Source organism: Lampris incognitus, chromosome 10 (genome assembly GCF_029633865.1).
Source record: "Lampris incognitus isolate fLamInc1 chromosome 10, fLamInc1.hap2, whole genome shotgun sequence".
Classification (NCBI taxonomy): Eukaryota; Metazoa; Chordata; class Actinopteri; order Lampriformes; family Lampridae; genus Lampris; species Lampris incognitus.
Window position 1 is genome coordinate 32793527 of NC_079220.1, and position 18741 is coordinate 32812267.

At 43.2% G+C, this 18741-nt stretch overlaps 2 protein-coding genes across 2 annotated transcripts; one reads left to right on the top strand and one right to left on the bottom strand.

Annotated features, from left to right (window-relative positions):
* The first annotated feature begins 491 nt into the window (after nt 1-491).
* On the top strand, nt 492-6513 carry LOC130119897 (cytochrome c oxidase subunit 6A, mitochondrial). Its single transcript, XM_056288488.1, has 4 exons — nt 492-637; nt 2365-2445; nt 2932-3074; nt 6265-6513. The coding sequence occupies exons 2-4, from the start codon at nt 2370-2372 to the stop codon at nt 6352-6354; spliced, it is 309 nt and encodes a 102-aa protein (XP_056144463.1). The 5' UTR covers nt 492-637; nt 2365-2369; the 3' UTR covers nt 6355-6513.
* A 645-nt stretch (nt 6514-7158) lies between these two features.
* On the bottom strand, nt 7159-18246 carry armc5 (armadillo repeat containing 5). The gene is made up of 9 exons (XM_056288506.1): nt 17799-18246; nt 17508-17538; nt 15914-16024; nt 10654-11548; nt 10301-10517; nt 9700-10228; nt 9458-9590; nt 9167-9269; nt 7159-9103 (listed from the first exon to the last, which is right to left on the bottom strand). Exons 1-9 carry the CDS (start codon nt 18198-18200, stop codon nt 7730-7732), a joined length of 3795 nt encoding a protein of 1264 aa, XP_056144481.1. The 5' UTR covers nt 18201-18246; the 3' UTR covers nt 7159-7729.
* Between the last annotated feature and the right edge of the window lie 495 nt (nt 18247-18741).

An 18741-nucleotide genomic window follows, 5' to 3' on the forward strand; every position in this document is an offset into this window, starting at 1 on the left:
TTCTGAAGCGTTTGGGCAATAAGTTAACAGTTATTTCGCCTGACTGATCCTGGAATCATGTGTGACTGTAGAAGCTTATCTGTCAGCAGTAAAATGAAGGGCCGGCATGCTGGAGTCACATGTGAGTGGCAGCTACAGTTTCAGTGAGTCACTGTATTCCGCTGTTGTCCTGCTCCTGAACTTCAGTCTGTCCATCACCTCCATTTGACCCTTTAAGCAGCCTGAAGAACAGACCTAACACTCCCAGTAGACACCCCTCTCCAGGACACTGTCCCATTTCTAACAGATTAGAAAAGATGTCATTCAACGTTAGTAATATGGTGTAGGTGAACAACAGAAGCCATGGAGCGCAGACATCAAGCTGGTATTGTCGTTATACAGGACTGAAAACACACATTGCATTTCCTGCCCTCTGTCACTATCTACCCATCATTGCACTTGCCCAGATATAAAGTTCACATAGCTGGCAGAGAGACAGAGCGACACGGGGAGGAGCCTCAGCAGCGGGTTCAGCTCAGGACAGCCTGAAGGACAACACCAAAAGGAAGGTAGAGAAGAGCAAGTCAACACACAAAGGATCTGCTGAAGAAATAACACGAAAGTAAAGTGTTTTGAAAAATTGTGTGGACTAAGCTCAGTAAGTTTTCATTTGCTTTCCCTACCTTTACGAAAAGGAGTATTTTAACTGTTAATATCCGCTAGTATGAGGAGGCCTGGCTTCACCCCTGCCGCTGTTTACTCAGGTTTTCTCAGTACATATGATCAGATATCTGTTGTTTTTTACAGTAAAACAGACCTCTGAAAATGTTTTGGATGAAATAACATATGATATATTAATATGATATTTTGACTGTGGACATAGATGCATTCTCTCAATTTTACATGTCCTTGTTGAAAGCCATATCACTTGTGTGTGTGTGTGTGTGTGTGTGTGTGTGTGTGTGTGTGTGTGTGTGTGTGTGTGTGTGTGTGTGTGTGTGTGTGTGTGTGTGTGTGTTATAGTTAAGGGTAAAGATTTAAAGCTGCCCTTCAACATAAATGAAGGCGGTACATAAAGCTGATATATTCTGTTCCGTTTTCAGAATCAGAAACACTTTATTTGTCGTTTCATTTCATTTCCCCCAGCCCACAGCAGTGCAACATGAAGACAAAAACACATATCCAAAAACTACACGAACACATATATCCAAACTAACACATTTATCTAAACAAAAAAACAAAAAATCCCTGTCCAGGAGAACGAACACCAGGATGACTGTCAGAACTGCAGGTCTGCATGGGCTAGCAGTTAGCTTAGCCTGCCCCCCGCTCCCGCGTCCTGTCAGACTGCCCTCGGTGTTTCCTCTTCGGGTGCAGCTCCAGTCAGGGCCGTGGTCCTTGGGCCTACAGGACGCAGCAGACTGAGTTCCCTCAGCCGATCCAGCGCTAGCTCTCCCAGCCAGACACCTTCAACACCTCCCCGCACTCCACACGACGACACTAAAAACACAGTCAAGGCTAGGCAAGGCCGCTGCCAGACCGCCCTCAGTTTTATTGGAACTGCCGGTCTGCATAGGCTGGCAGTTAGCTTAGCCTGCCCCGCTTCCACGTTCTGTCAGACCGCCCTCTGTGTTACCTCTTCGGGCACAGGTCCAGGCAGGGCCATTGTCCCTGGGCCCACAGGACGCGGCAGACCAAGCTCTCCCAGCCGATCCAGCGCCAGCACTCCCAGCCATCAAACGAAGACACAAACTTAGACACAGACGTGGACAAAGACACTGCATGGGCGGTACTGGGTGAGGCCGCCGCAAACGTGAATTTGCGCCGCCATCTTCCCTCAATATACAATAATAATGTTGTATTTATGTAGTTTAATACAATATACCACATGTCAAAACAAAATATAAATGCAAAATAAATAAATATATAATGTCCCTGACCGAGGCATGGCAAGACAAACTGGAGTTGGTCCCCGAGTGCTGCACAGCGGGTGCCCACTGCTCCTAGCTACACAGCTAGGATGGGTTAAACACAGAGAGGAATCGCCCCGCGGGGATTAATATGGTATACCCCAAAAAATAAATTAATTAAAATAAAACAAAATACTAAAATAACAACAAACTTCTGAACTCTGTGTCATTTTTTTGCTGTCTCTCTCACACACACTAACACATATAGCGAGTTCGGGGGACAGTCCGGAGCCACCACAACCGGGACGCGAACCCGTAGCTCGCACACCGCAAGCGACAACGTTAACCAGTCGGCTGTGGCAGCCCCCCCGAATTCGCTACACACACAGATACGTGTGTATCTGTCATGTATGGTTGCATAGTGCTGTTGTCTTTCATTGAAGCTGGTAGCCATTTGGTCCTCGTCTCTCTGCAGGTCTGATGGCTCTGTCGCCAGTTGCCACAGCCACTCGTCGGGTGTTGGCGGCTGCATCACATTCCAGCCACGAGGGAGGAGGTAGCTGTGCCTTCATTGTTTCCCATCACATAGTATAGCAGTTTGCCTGTGTAACAGTGTGTAGCGTAGCCGAGGCTTCTTGTCCAGCCTTGACTTGCATGCCTATGAAGAGATGAAGGATGACCTTTCACCTGCTGTCTGTAGCCTGCTCTGGTCTGCATGTTACTGACACTGTGCCGTTTCTATTCTTGCAGTTTTCAATGACGATGTATGTGAAGCATTATGAGATCATCTGATATTGTCTTTTGATGGTTTGAAGCAGTGCTAAGAGCGCCATATTACAATGAGATTCAGTTTCATTTACATTTGCAGCAACTTTATTTTATCAGACAGTGCTCTTGTTTCTTTCAGGAAGGAGGTGGCTCGAAATGAACTGAATAAACAACACAAAATCTCATTCAACACACACGTCTCTCTGTTAGGTGTTCGCGGGTTTAAATGATTGTGTACGTCGTTATTTAACATTTCTGGTTCTGATCTCCACAGCAAGGACTTGGAAGATCCTCACGTTTGTTTTGGCCATTCCTGGTGTCAGTGTTTGCATGGCCAATGCGTTCATGAAGGCGGAGAGCCACGCCGACCACCAGGCTGACTTTGTTCCCTACCCACACTTGCGCATCCGCACTAAGGTAAGCCACATTGTCACTAATCTGTAAATGTCTGACCCCTACAAACTCCTATAACCTAATTTGTGTCATTTGTTCGCCTTTACCTTTGATTTTTGTCCATCCGAACAGCGTTTGTTTAACCCAGCAAAGATCCTCGTTTCCGAGACACGACATGACCGCGCGCAGAGTGCTCGTACGCAGCCGTGACGTCATGCAGGAAAAAAAGATTTTTCTGGGCTTTTTCTGGGCTTTGGACATCTTTTTTAAAAAGATTAAAACCCCATGGCTTAAAAATATACAATACAAATAGTAGTAATTGACCATGATTATATCTGCAGGTGTCCCGTCAACAGTTTTACAGGCGTCTCTTTTACAATGGTGGTCTATGGGGAAAATACTTTTGGGCCGCAGGGGATTTTCCCCTGCAATACCGCGAGTGACCACTGGGAAAACCGGCTGCAAGGCTGAGCGGCGGCGCCATATCCAGTTCCGCTATAATACATCCATTGTCGCGGAGATGCTGGAGCCTGTCCCAGCAGTTATTGGGCGGCAGGCGGGGAGACACCCCATATATGTGTGTGTGTGTGTGTGTGTGTGTTGCATGGTGATGCAGTGGTTAGCGCGGTTGGCTCACAGCAAGAAGGTCCTGGGTCTAAGCCCCGGAGTAGTCCAACCTTGGGGGTCGTCCTCTGTGTGGAGTTTGCATGTTCTCCCCGTGTCTTTTTGGGTTCCCTCCATGTCCTCCAGTTTCCTCCCATAGTCCAAAGATATGTAGGTCAGGTGAATCAGTCGTACTAAATTGTCCCTAGGTATGAATGTGTGTGTGTGTGCACGCACGCGTGTGCGTGTGTGTGTATCGGCCTTGTGATGGACTGTTGGCCTGTTAAGGGTGTCTCCCCGCCTGTCACCCAGTGACTGCTGGGATAGGCTCCAGCATCCTTGCGACCCTGAGAGCAGGATAAGCGGTTTGGATAATTGATGGATGGATGGATGAAAAAATATATATATATATATATATATATATATATATATATATATATATATATATATATATATACAGTGCACCCGGAAAGTATTCACACCCCTTCACTTTCCCCACATTTTGTTATGTTACAGCCTTATTCCAAAATTGATTAAATTCCTTTTTTTCTAATCAATCTACATACAATACCCCATAATGACAAAGTGAAAAAGTTTTTGTAGAAATTTTTGCAAATTTATTAAAAATGAAAAACTGAAATATTGCATGTACATAAGTATTCACACCTTTTACTCAGTACTTGGTTGAGGCACCCTTGGCAGCGATTACAGCCTCAAGTCTTCTTGGGTATGAAGCTACAATCTTGGCACACCTATATTTGGGGTATTTCTCCCATTCTTCTCTGCAGATCCTCTCGAGCTCTGTAAGGTTAGATGGGGAGCGTCCCTGCACAGCTATTTTCAGGTCTTTCCAGAGATGTTCAAAGGGGTTCAAGTCTGGGCCACTCAAGGACATTCACAGACTTGTCCTGAAGCCACTCCTTCGTTGTCTTTGCTGTGTGCTTAGGGTCGTTGTCGTGTTGAAAGGTAAACCTTCGCCCCAGTCTGAGGTCCTGAGCGCTCTGGAGCAGGTTTTCATCAAGGATCTCTCTTTACTATGCTCCATTCATCTTTCCCTCGATCCTGACTAGTCACCCAGTTCCTGCCGCTGAAAAACATCCCCACAGCATGATGCTGCCACCACCATGCTTCACTGTAGGGATGGTATTAGCAAGGTGATGAGAGGTGCCTGGTTTCCTCCAGACGTGACGTTTGGCATTCAGGCCAAAGAGTTCAATCTTGGTTTCATCAGACCAGAGAATCTTGTTTCTCATGGTCTGAGAGTCCTTTATGTGCTTTCTGGCAAACTCCAAGCAGGCTGTCATGTGCCTTTTACTGAGCAGAGGCTTCCGTCTGGCCACTCTACCATAAAGGCCGGATTGGTGGCGTGTTGCAGAGATGGTTCTCCTTCTGGAAGGTTCTCCCATCTCCACAGAGGAACACTGGAGTTCTGTCAGAGTGACCATCAGGTTCTTGGTCACCTCTCTGACCGAGGCCCTTCTCCCCTGATTGCTCAGTTTGGCTGGGCGGCCAGCTCTAGGAAGAGTCCTGGTGGATCCAAACTTCTTCCATTTACGAATGATGGAGACCACTGTGCTCTTCGGGACCTTCAAAGCTGTAGAAATTTTTTTGTACACTTGCCCAGATCTGTGCCTCGGTACAATCCTGTCTCGGAGGTCCACAGACAATTCCTTTGACTTCATGGCTTGGTTTCTGCTCTGACATGCACTGTCAACAGTGGGACCTTATATAGACAGGTGTGTGCCTTTCCAAATCATGTCCAATCCATTGAATTTTCTACAGGTGGACTCCAATCAAGATGTAGAAACATCTCAAGGATGATCAGAGGAAACAGGATGAACCTGAGCTCAATTTTGAGTGTCATAGCAAAGGGTGTGAATACTTATGTACATGCAATATTTCAGTTTTTTATTTTTAATAAATTTGCAAAAAATTTTACAAAACCTTTTTCACTTTTTCATTATGGAGCATTGTGTGTAGATTGATGAGAAAAAAAGGAATTTAATCAATTTTGGAATAAGGCTGTAACATAACAAAATGTGGGGGAAGTGAAGGGGTGTGAATACTTTCCGGATGCACTGTATATATAAAATCCAGTGAGTCAAGTAAATTCTTTATGAGACAGCACAAGGCTGTTTCATGCCATAAGCATTACCATTACATTACATTACAGTCAGTTAGCCAACGCTTTTATCCAAAGCGACTTACAATAAGTGCATTTAACGTAGGAAATCAGAACTGCTAGTCATCAGAGGTCATAAGTACATCTTCTCTCTAAACAAGCATCTAAGAGCAAAACCGGTGCTAAAGTAAAAGTGCAAGAAAGATATCTTTTTTTGCTGATGATAAGCAATCATCAGCTCTCATATTTAAATATATATATATGTAAACAGGGGGGAAAAAAAATTCCTGTATCTGTATTGATATTCCGCTCCTCATTAGCTGGGCAGTTATAACAACGCCATTGATGGTTTGGGGGGGAACGCTATATATATATATGGTGTGCAGTATGCATCAATTACAGAAGTAAGCCTTGTGTTCTTGTAAATGTTAGCTTTAAAAACTCCCAGAATGAATTGGTTCTAATAATTCAACTTCCTTTCTTCTCCAGAAATTTCCCTGGGGTGATGGGAACCACACGCTCTTCCACAACGGCCACACCAACCCTCTCCCTGACGGCTACGAGACTTCCCATCACTGAGAGGAAGTTCAGCAGATTTCTGAACTACACTTCCCAGCATCGCCTGCTGTGCTGACCTCCTGTTCTGCATCCACCTGGTTAAACCAGAATGTCCACGAGGCTATGCAGCACCACCATTTCTGGTTCACCTATTAAGAATAAACTTGATTTTATGCTGTATGACAGTGAGTGAAATCTAATTTCTTTTCAGATGTTCAACTTAAAACCTGAAGACAAACCCCTGTCCTGTAAGAAAGCTGTTAGGATATCTCCATATAGACTGAGTGTAAATGTAAATTTGCAGTTTGACCGTTCCAAGTTGAACTGGGTTTGTGTTGGACTTTACATACCAAACCATGTATACATACTTTATCACTTTAAAAAAGCATTTTCAACTTCTTTTTTTTTTTGGTCATCTGCTGGCACAGTAGACTAATACTCCGGTGTCTCATCACTGATGTTCACAGTTCAAACTGCTGCATTGCTTCTCTCTTGGCCGGGTGTCATAATGAACCCAAAGGGCCGTGTGGGGAGCTGGTGAGGGTTATATGCCCTGCCATTTCTATTGGTGACTCCTACAAGTAGTGGGGTACCTGTACAACCATGGGGGATCTGAGGGGAAAACGTGAGCCTCTGTACACTGCATTCCCCTGAAGAAACCTGCAACTGGCAGGTGGAGTTGGTGGCTCAGTGTGTATGGAAGGACATATGTGGTCCACTGCACCCTCCCAAACCTGAGGCTGTGCAATGGTGCAACTTAGTAGGGGAGAAAAGAGAATTGGATACGTCAAATTAGGAGAAAAACAAAAGATAAAACACTGCTGTTTAAACATATTTATTCAGGAACATAACATGGGACAGTTGGAATTCATGTCTGCTATCCCAATCTCTATATACAGAATACACAAATGGCACAAAGACCAACCCTGATATTTCTAATTCATTCAGTTTTACAGCTTACATTTATTAAATGCAATGAGGCCATTGGCTTATATATGGGGGGGATCCCAATGAAGATGCGGTTAATGTCCATTAAGCAAATAATGTTGAATTATAATACAAACTAACTGTACATTGCTTCATAATGCTTGATCAAGGCAGCTACACCACAGTATATCAATTTACACGGAAGCTAGACTAAATATAAATCTTCACTTCCAAAGTATGAAAATAAATCAAGCCGAGTCAATTCTGTAAACAATGAAAAAAAAAAGACACACAGCATCTTTCCAGCTAATCATATAAGAACTCGTCTTTTTATTATTCCGAGACACTTATGATTATCACCATGACAACTTCTCTTGCTGCCATTTTTAACTCTTCCAATCTAAAGCCCACACAGGTCTGTGTCCTCTTAACTACATGTCACCAATCTCTCCCCATGTTTCAGTCCCCCTCAGCTAAGAGACACTGTAGCCAGACTCAACAGATCCTGCTTCAGAGTCTCCATACAGTCCGCCTCTCGTGCTAGCCTGCGCAGGCAGTCCCCGGCAGAGGAGAGGGTGAAGAGGGGCCGAGGAGACTCCAGACCACCCAGTAGGAGGGACAGACAGGCTTTGGCCAGCCCTGGATAGCTGTATCGCTGGGAGAACCAGTAGACCTGGGGGAGGAGAGCACCCAGGGCTCGACCTCCAGGAGCAACCTCCGTAGAGGAGGGAGAGTCCTGAGCAGCGGTTTTCAAAATGTATCCTGGACTTTTCATATTTTTCTTTGGTCTTAACCCAGACTCTTCAGAGTGCACTGATTTGTCAATGACTGACGTACAGCTTGATTTGGAAATCGGATTTAGAATTGGGATTGTCTCCAGGTCTGAAGTTGTTTGAAGTTCCCTGTTGACCTTTCGAACTTGTTCAGAGGTGGAGGGCTTTTTACTGTCTGTCTGGTGTGGGATGTTTGAAAAGGAACTGTTTGGTTTCTCTGTCTGTCCTGATAAATATTCTGCCTGTGCCTCAAACCCACTCAACTCTAGCCCAGATGTACGGTTAGCCAGGCCTTCATCGACAGACTCCGAGACTAGGCATTCTTGGTCCAGCTTAGATACAGCCCTTTCCCCATTGTCCTCTATGGTGAGAGATGCAGCAAGAATAGCAGCCCGAGTAGAGTAAGACAGGAGGAGTGACACACACATATCTTCCACCTGTTGCTGTAATTCTGTCACTAGAAACCTACATGCTCCGATCATCATTTCCCCCAATGGAGTATTCTGGAAAGCACATTCCTCCCTAAGGTAATCCTCTGTTTCCTCCTGATGCAAACCCAGTCCCTCCAGGGTCAGTGATCCCAGGACCTTGCACTGGCCTCTTACCCCTAATCCTGTCTTCCCGACCTGTTCCCTAATGTTGTCTGTATCCTTGATGAGGCGACAGCCATGCAAGTAGTGCAGCACTGGTATCAGCATACCTCTGCTAACATCTTTAATGGGGATGGGTCTTCTTGTACTCTCCAGGGCCTCTTCAAAACTACCCCTCAATAGAGCTCTAAAGTAGTCAGAGCCGGCCCTGTCTGTCCCCTCCACCCCAGCCACAGCCTCTCTGTTGGCTGACACCTGGGTTCCATCATCCAGCAGGAAGAGGAGGTCAAAGGTTGAGTCGTGGTAAGGACAATGATGAACTAGGCGAGGCTTTTTCAGAGGAGGTGGCAAACTGTCACGGGTTTCCTCGACTAACAGAGTTTTAACAAGACTGAGGTGTTTTTTGTCAAGCTCCACTTTGACACCACCAATTAAACTAGAAAGGCATCCAATTAGAAGAGAGAAGTAGAGGGAATGGAGCTGCAGGGGGGGGACAACATTTTGTGAAATGAACCAATCAGAAAGGAGTCGACCACATCCAGCGTTGTGGTCCTCCTCACTGATGTCCTCATCACAACCCAGGGGATGAAGAGCCAAGAGCAACCCACCATTGTCAAGAAGCAGTTTTTTCAAAAGCGCTTTGTTGCTGTGGAAGAGACATAAAGGGTATGTCAGGGCAACTGTATATTGCTTTTTAAGATTAGCCACAATCCTTAGCCATATGCTTAGTTGAAAAAGCAATCAATCGTCTGCCTTAATAGCTAAAAGAGGAAAGTGATGTGAGTATTAATGAGCACACATGGCCAATTGCAGTGAGGCAACACTAGGACTCACCTGGTGATAAGTGGCAGTGACAATGCACAGCTCATCTTGTCTGACTCAGACCCAGATAGCATCACATGCGCCAGAACCCCAGAGCCAAAGCCAGACTCACACTGAACACGCAGGTTGTTGAGAAGAGCATGACCTGCAGAGGCAAGTTGACAACACAAAGGTAAACAAAAAGGCTCACATGCCCAATGAAATAACCCAGTTGCTGCAGGTAAGGACACCATCACTTTCTCTCATTCTCTTACCAAGCTGTTTCACTTTGGTTTTTACACGGTTAGTCTGTCGCCCTCCTCTCTCCTTCTGTCCCTCCCCCTGGCACAGATGGTGGTGAATCAGTGCCACTGAGCCAGTCCGGACCAGTGCCTGCAGACAGTTTGGGTTACAGCTCAGACGGCACAGGATACGGAAGCATCTGACACTGGGGTCCTGGTGCTGTATTAGGTAGAACAGCAGGCCAGAGATGATGCCCGAGTTAACCAGTGCCATGCTAGGATCAGTAGTGTGGGAAAAGCGGGACAGTAGCAGAAGGATAGGAGATTCAGGGGCCCAGGGCTCCGGGTGGTAGGGGTGGTGGAACACCTGTGGTCGGGGCACTGAAGGAGGGGTCTCGAGAGGGACCTTATTCAAATGAGCTATTGGGTGAACCCGTGGCCTTTTCCTTTGAGCGGAAGACAGCATAGAAGGGGAAACAGGTTTCTGAGGCTTTTTAGTCGGGGACAGTTCATTTTGTGGAGTAGACACACTGGGAGGCCATGGGATGGAGGTAGATGAGGGCTGAGGATTGAGGAGAGACAAAGGTGTGTGTTTCCACACAGGTGACAGTCTGGATTGACCTGATGAGGACACAGGGGTTGGTTGAAGCACTTGTTTAGAAGTGGAAGAGCAAACGGGGTGGGAAACAAGGGAGCTTTTCAGAGAGGAATGAGAATCTGAGTTTCGGGTGGGGGACTGAAGAGATGAAGAGGGTGGGATCTGAAGACTCCCCCAGTCCCCTTCAGCACTTCCCGTAGAATCCAACAAGTCACCCTCAGATGCAATGAGTCCCTCAGACACAAGCCAGGACCTGGAGAATTAGTAAATACAAGTAAACATACAGGTTTAGAACAGAATATAGGATAGCAACAAAATCAATCATAGTGAAAATAGATATTAACTAAATAGATAAACAAGTGTTTTGTGTTGGGTTTCTTTTAACTTACCTGAGACTTAGAAAGCTGGATGACCCAGGACATTGTTCCTTACACGCCTCATCTTTCCTACTTCCCTCTGGGGGTGGAAAGTCAAAGGAATCAAAGCAGGATGAGGGCATGAGCTCTGTGGGAGAATTGCTGGAGGTGGCATTCACGTCTATCCTGTCAGCAGATGGCTCCTCCCCTTTGGCAAGTTCAACCAATCGGGCAACGAGCAGTGGAACCAACCCTAATTCCTGCAGCTGCTCCAGGGCTGATTCATCATAAACAAAGTCAACACAGGCCATTACTGCCAATCGGGACAGGGGATGACTCTGATGGGCAGCCAAGAAGGCGATCAGCACCTCTAACCCACCATTCTCCTTTACTTTGGCACGGTTCACTGCTTCTTTGCAGCACAAGCACAGAGCCTTGAGGAACACCCCCGACCTCAGGGGGTCTCTTTTGACCTCATTCGTAAACTTTTCGATGACCCCCAATGACCCCACAAGAGGACGCAGGCAGCCGTGAGTGCACACATTGGCCAGGGTTTTCAGCGCCAACTCTTCAAAAGGTTTGCCAGACTCCCCTGACACCATGACACCTAGCTGAGCGAGAACCCCTGAGCGTGAGACCTCTCGAGCACATTCTACCCCACAGCCCCGGGTGAGCTCGTGGAGGGTACGGAGAGCTGCCCGCCTCAGCCCCTGCGGGTATTCGGGTGCGATGAGTGGAGCGAGAGCAGAGAATGTGCCTTGAGTGAGCAGCGACAGGCGGTTGGAGGGTGTATCTGAGAGGTAAAGGAGGGCACGGGCTGCCGACTGAGCACACTCCAATTTAGGACAGGGGGCTTTGGTCCCAGTGGCAGTAGGGGAGGAGGGGGCGGAAGAGAGGGAGACACACAGGAGGAGGAGAGGAACACCTCCTGTATCAAAATGAGATAAAAGAGAATATTTATCTCTGACAAAACAAGTATTGTATGTTTGATTTGGTATGTTTTATTGATCTCCCAAGAGATAAATTCAAATTTTGTCATGCTGGTTGGGACAGAGGGTGAACCAGTTAGCATGGAAGAGTTAAAGACAACATGAAATTTAGAACATAACTTGTAATGTATTTCAGAGTATAACAGAATGTAAGGGCAGCACAAAACATAGAGAGGATTTGATCTTTCAGGATTTGACTGGATGGTGCAAAACATCATAAGATATTATTGGTTGATATAATATTGCTCACCCACGAGCCTGGACTTGGCACAATCACAAAAACTCGCCCGTTTTAAAAGAAGTTAAGATGATCAAATTCTGATGTAAAAGAAATTTTAAAAAAAAGATATTTTTCTCTGGCCTAAGTTGTTGAATAGGTGCATAATACAACTGGGAAAATGTGCTAAGAAGGAAAAAAAGTCCCATTTTCATTTCACATTGTCTTTGAATATCTTGATTTTAAAGGACAGGTTCACTTTTTTTCTTTTCTTTTTTTTTAACCTGGGCACCTTTAAAACATTGTCCAGCATGATTTAGACTCGTACCAAAAAAAAAAAAAAAAAACCTTCACTGATTGCTTCTGTATTAAGAAACTTACCACTTTGCTGAATCTTCACATTAGGTCTGAACATGGTCCAATGAGGTAATAATTACAGCCTTCACAAACTATAATATTTCTCCTTTTCGAAAATGGGAAGCTCACGGGACAATCAGACAAGTTTTATTATGGTCCACTAAAAAAATAATTGCGAACCCTGCTATCCGTCAACTTAAAACGATGACAGAAAACATGCTTTCTATCGATTTAAATTTCTTTGTTTTGCAGTTGCGTAAACATTTTTCTTGCTTTATCTGTATCATTAATTGTCATAGTGCAGATTTTTTTTACTGTGGAGGTAACCAGCACTATGGGCTAATGCTAAGGGGCTGGTTGCATACTACAGTGCTGTTTTTTGTTTTTCTTGCCCTTTTGTATCTGTCCAAGTCGGAGAGTACTGCTGGCGTCGTGTGTGGCTGCCGTTTTTCCCTCTCGTAGCCCCCCTTCCCATCCACCCCTGTATGGCTGTGTTATGTTTATCTGTTGTCTTGTTTCACCCCGTTTACTGTAAAGCGACTCTGAGTGTTAGAAAAGTGCTATATAAGATTGATTTATTAATTATTATTATTATTATTATTATTATTATACTACAGGACTTGCTGCTCTCACATGTGCAAAGGTTTATGGGAGTTTGGAATGCACTTTGTCAATAGCAAAAACTGATTCTAAATCAAATCAGATTTTGCTCCTGTTCAAAAAAATTCTAACTAAACATAAAATAAATGAAAATACATGTGACTGTATAATGAGCTTCCTGTTTTTAGAGATTAATTATACATTATGGCTTTTGAAGGCTTGAAAATTGCCCATTTGATTATACTGAAGTACATCAAGAAGATTCAACAAAGTGTTAAGTTTCTTAATGGTAATGTTTTTGTCTCTATGATTGTAAATGATGCCTGACAAAATTTTAATGAGAACTGGTTTAAAAAAAACAAAAAACGAGAATTTATCTTTTAACAGCACATTTACATCTGATCCATGGCTGGGTTAAAACAGTAGAGCGACTGGGATTTCACTCCTTGCTAAAACGACCATGGGCAGTCAAAATGAACGGCGGTTTTTAAACTCTATATTCTATCAAGATAAATACCCAGTTGAGATATTAATGCATTGCATATGTTAGTATGTCTGTTAGGAAACAACTGACACCAAAATTAACATTTTAACAACTATAATACTATTTTTAAACAACTTAAACTTCAGGGAGACATGGTCAAACTTGAATAGCAAAATTAAAAAGTGAAAATATTACCTGAAAAACATAATGGAAAACATATATTGCTAATCTAACAAATGTAATTAGGCCTATAAAACGTGAAATGTAAAAAAAACAAAAAAACAAAAGAACTAAAAATGAATATTGAAACAGTCCCAAACAACGACTGGGACTTAAAAACTACTAGAACGACCATGGGCCATCAAAATGACTGCCCACAGTTTTTAAACTCTACATTCTGTCAAGATAAATATCCAATTGAGATATTAATGCATTACATACACTACCGTTCAAAAGTTTGGGATCACCCAAACAATTTCGTGTTTTCCATGAAAAGTCACACTTATTCACCACCATATGTTGTGAAATGAATAGAAAATAGAGTCAAGACATTGACAAGGTTAGAAATAATGATTTGTATTTGAAATAAGATTTTTTTTACATCAAACTTTGCTTTCGTCAAAGAATCCTCCATTTGCAGCAATTACAGCATTGCAGACCTTTGGCATTCTAGCTGTTAATTTGTTGAGGTAATCTGGAGAAATTGCACCCCACGCTTCCAGAAGCAGCTCCCACAAGTTGGATTGGTTGGATGGGCACTTCTTTGAGCAGATTGAGTTTCTGGAGCATCACATTTGTGGGGTCAATTAAACGCTCAAAATGGCCAGAAAAAGAGAACTTTCATCTGAAACTCGACAGTCTATTCTTGTTCTTAGAAATGAAGGCTATTCCATGCGAGAAATTGCTAAGAAATTGAAGATTTCCTACACCGGTGTGTACTACTCCCTTCAGAGGACAGCACAAACAGGCTCTAACAGGTACTATTTAATGAAGATGCCAGTTGGGGACCTGTGAGGCGTCTGTTTCTCAAACTAGAGACTCTAATGTACTTATCTTCTTGCTCAGTTGTGCAACGCGGCCTCCCACTTCTTTTTCTACTCTGGTTAGAGCCTGTTTGTGCTGTCCTCTGAAGGGAGTAGTACACACCGGTGTAGGAAATCTTCAATTTCTTAGCAATTTCTCGCATGGAATAGCCTTCATTTCTAAGAACAAGAATAGACTGTCGAGTTTCAGATGAAAGTTCTCTTTTTCTGGCCATTTTGAGCGTTTAATTGACCCCACAAATGTGATGCTCCAGAAACTCAATCTGCTCAAAGAAGTGCCCATCCAACCAATCCAACTTGTGGGAGCTGCTTCTGGAAGCGTGGGGTGCAATTTCTCCAGATTACCTCAACAAATTAACAGCTAGAATGCCAAAGGTCTGCAATGCTGTAAATGCTGCAAATGGAGGATTCTTTGACGAAAGCAAAGTTTGATGTAAAAAAAATCTTATTTCAAATACAAATCATTTCTAACCTTGTCAATGTCTTGACTCTATTTTCTATTCATTTCACAACATATGGTGGTGAATAAGTGTGACTTTTCATGGAAAACACAAAATTGTTTGGGTGATCCCAAACTTTTGAACGGTAGTGTATGTTAGTATGTTTGTTAAGAAACTAACCAACACCAAAATTAACATTTTAACAAATTTAATACTATTTTTCAAACAATTTAAAATGGCCGCTGTAAATACTGCAACGCCTCAGTGGTAGTCATGGTGCGTCTGAAACGGCGTTTGTAACCAGACATGTTGGCAATAATCAAAAATCAAGTTTAGACTATTACTCTGCACTGGAGAACGCTAGTGTGTTTCTAGGACAGAACAATGAACTTTGTGAAGGAAATGACACGACCAACACACGTCACAAATAGTGACATGACGAGCACGATGACGCACAAATTACAAGATGGTCATTTTGACCGCTCATGGTCGTTTTAGGTAGATCTTATCGTAATTTTTTTTGTGCAATTGCTCTAAAACTGATTTTAAATGCAAATATATGCAATTTTAGGAGAACTCAAGAGAGTGGCAGGTATATGTATCTTTTTTTTCACAAAGTTATTAAACTTTGAAAATCCAAACAACACATTACATCTGAGCCATGCTGTCTTCCAACTAGAGGGTCTGATCTACATCTGATTCCATATGGATCAGATGTGGATCAGACCCTTGTAATCCCACAGATTACAAAGACCGCCTGCCACCTTAAAGAGGTCATTTAGGAAAGTTTAGTAGTTCTTTTCAGTGCAATACTACATTGCTCAAAAATACATTTTACTGAATTTAATTGTACTTCTGAGTACAATCACATCCATCTGTAAACCTTATAAATTGCCAATGACAAATCCAAACACATTTCTACAAATGTCTTGTCTCCTAAATCTATCATGTAAATAGTTAACGATTTTATGCACCAGCCTATTCTGTGACATTCTCGCACCACCATGCTAAAAATGTTTTAATTGTGACAGGAAACGACTAAATCTGCCAATAGTCACCATAATGAGAAATGTTTCTAAATTAGATGTAATCTTACAAAATGAAGACTAGTGCCAGCCAAACTTGATACAGCAAGACATTATCATTGATCCTCTCAGACATACCAGTAGAGTGGATTAGAGCTGAATTCTCTGGATCCATGGCCAAGTTCCCCAAAGCACGGGTTGCTCTGTTCTGGACTGTCTCAATGGCTACATTCCTCTTTAGGATGTCCACTGAGAAACACAAGAGCAATTTCAAGGCCCACAACAAGATCAACCCAGGACAGGGCAAATACGTGTGTGTGTGTGTGTGTGTGTGTGTGTGTGTGTGTGTGTGTGTGTGTGTGTGTGTGTGTGTGTATATATATATATAACTTTGTTTAAAGAAACACTCAACAGTGGGGAAAGTGCTCAACAATAAGGAGCAAAATAATCCAGGGAGTCAAGTAAATTCTTTATGAGACAGTACAAGCCTGTTTTATGCCATACGCAATCATCAGCTGTCATAAGCAATGACAGCTGATGATTGCTCGTGGCTTGAAACAGGCTTGTACTGTCTCAAAGAATTTACTTGAATCACTGCTGGATTATGTATATATATATATATATATATATATACATATATATATATGCAGAGTGCATTGAGCACGAAACAAGCTTGTTCTGTCACTTAACAACTTTGAACTATAAAAAATATATCTTTGCTCCTGAATTGTTGAGCTCTTTTTTCTACATTGATGGTTTCATTGCAACATCCATTATCCAAGCCTTGGGCAGCAGGCGGGTAAACACCCTGGACAGGCTGCCAGGCCATCACAGGGTCCACACACACACACACACACACACACACACACACACACACACACACACACACACACACACACACCTAGGGACAATTTAGTACGGCCAAGTCATCTGACCTACATGTCTTTGGACTGTGGGAGGAAACCGGAGCACCTGGAGTAAACCCATGCAGACATGGGGAGAACATGCAAGCTCCACACACAGGACGACCCGGGATGACCCCCAAGATTGGACTATCCCGGGGCTCGAACCCAGGATCTTTTTGCTGTGAGGTGACTGCGTTAACCACTGCGTCACCATGCCACCCAATATTTTATATATATATATATATATATATATATAGCGTTTCTTTCCGAAACCGTCAATGGTGTTGTGAGTGCTCAACTAGTGAGGAGCAGGATATCAACACGGATACAGGGAAAAAGGATTTTAACACTTTGCAGTACAGGCCTGTTTCATGTAAAAACATTAGCAGCTGATGAGTGCGAGACGCGCATGAAACAGGCCTGTACTGCAATGTATTAAAATCCTTTTTCCTGTATCCGTGTGTATATATATATATCAGTTTTTTTTCCCCGAAACCATCAATGGTGTTGATACAAGTGCTCAACAAATGAGGAGCGGAATATTATGATAGATGTAGGGGAAAAAACTTTAATACATAGCAGAACAAGCTTGTTTCGTGCGTCACGCACCCATCAGCTGCCAATGTGGTTAAACCATATATATATATATATATATATATATATATATATATATATAAAATGTTTTTACTGCCCAAGAAAATTATTTCCCTTCTCACACAGATGACTGAACTGCATGCAAAATAACACGTTTCAAATAATTGCAAAGGTATACTACTCATGCTTATAAAGAAAATTAATTCTTCATTATCATTAGTAATTTCACTTACCCACAATAGTTATTCCGTCGAGCTTACCAACCTACAAAGTAAGACATATTTGTTTTATTCTGTGTTAATATAGATTTAAGAGCACAATTCTGTTTCTTTTGTCTGTCTCTGTATCCAATTAAATTTACTTTTTCAAAGCCTATATAAGAATTTGTAAAGAATTTATTGTGCGAGTCACGATTACTTTGGAGTAAAATATGAATATAAATCGAGCTACCAAGGAAGGAATTTTTTCACAATGAAGCACTTCCAAGGATCATGAAGAAATCTTACATCATCATTTCGTCTCACCTCGACACGTGTCTCTAACTCAGTGCAGCAATTAGCCAGGATGCTGAGAGCCAGGTCTAGGATCTTCCTGGAGCAATCATGGTGTTTCAGCAGGTCCAGGAGGGGCCGAAGCCCCCCCTGAGATCTGAATCGGGCAATCCCAGCACCACCCGCCTTGATATGCTGTGTCCTGATGGCCACCAGGGCTCGCCACTGAGCAGCTTTGGTCCTCTTGTCCATTTCTCTCCCGCTACCCGAGTCTCCTGGTCCATTCCCCCGGTCCGCAGCAGCTGGCCTGGGTTTGAATATATGAGACAGGCACCATGTCAGCGATGACTCTGGAGATGATGAAGGAGCCAGATCTCTGGAAGGCCCCGGTCCTCGTGTCTTTTTCCAGTTAGCGTGCAAAGGTAACGCTGCCATGATTTCACTGTCCAACGGAGCCCAGCTTCACGTGTCTTGTTTTGGGTCACCTACACAGCTGTAGACACCAATGGGGAGGGGGGGACAAGTTGACAGTGAAGCACAAGTTAATGGAAACAACATATTTTTACTTTTACTTTTTTTTAATAATTTAAGATAAACTACTAAATTCGCTTTATGGTTGAAACGTCATCCTACTTGATTCATTTAGAATTCCAAAAACTTTTTTTTAAAAAAAAACAATTACCGGTCGTGCGTTCTAATACCAAAAAAAAACTACAGTTACCAGCATTAACTTGTACCATCTGACGCCTCACTCGGTGGTGCTGATGGGAGATGAAGTTCTCCTGGCTTCGGTCCAGTTCCCTAAAAAAAAAAAATAGGCCTACATAGCGAGGAGGCCGAGTAAGCGTTATTCTACATAATGAAGATACATTTGCACAATGTTATATAGTTTTTGCACTTCACCAGAAGAACTGAAGACCTAATTGTGCAATGTTTGGTCACCAATGGCAAAATATATTTTATGGAACAAAAAGCA

Bases quoted from the DNA above. Each gene is read 5' to 3' on its own strand.
- armc5 (XM_056288506.1), bottom strand. From the start codon at position 18,200: ATGGCAGCGTTACCTTTGCACGCTAACTGGAAAAAGACACGAGGACCG. The intron at 9,270-9,457 runs GTGAGTCCTAGT...TCTCTTCCACAG, and splicing joins TCACTGCCACTTATCACCAG to CAACAAAGCGCTTTTGAAAA. The intron at 9,104-9,166 runs GCTGGATGTGGT...CCCCCCCTGCAG, and splicing joins TCAGTGAGGAGGACCACAAC to CTCCATTCCCTCTACTTCTC.
- LOC130119897 (XM_056288488.1), top strand. From the start codon at position 2,370: ATGGCTCTGTCGCCAGTTGCCACAGCCACTCGTCGGGTGTTGGCGGCT. The intron at 2,446-2,931 runs GTAGCTGTGCCT...TGATCTCCACAG, and splicing joins TTCCAGCCACGAGGGAGGAG to CAAGGACTTGGAAGATCCTC. The intron at 3,075-6,264 runs GTAAGCCACATT...TTTCTTCTCCAG, and splicing joins ACTTGCGCATCCGCACTAAG to AAATTTCCCTGGGGTGATGG.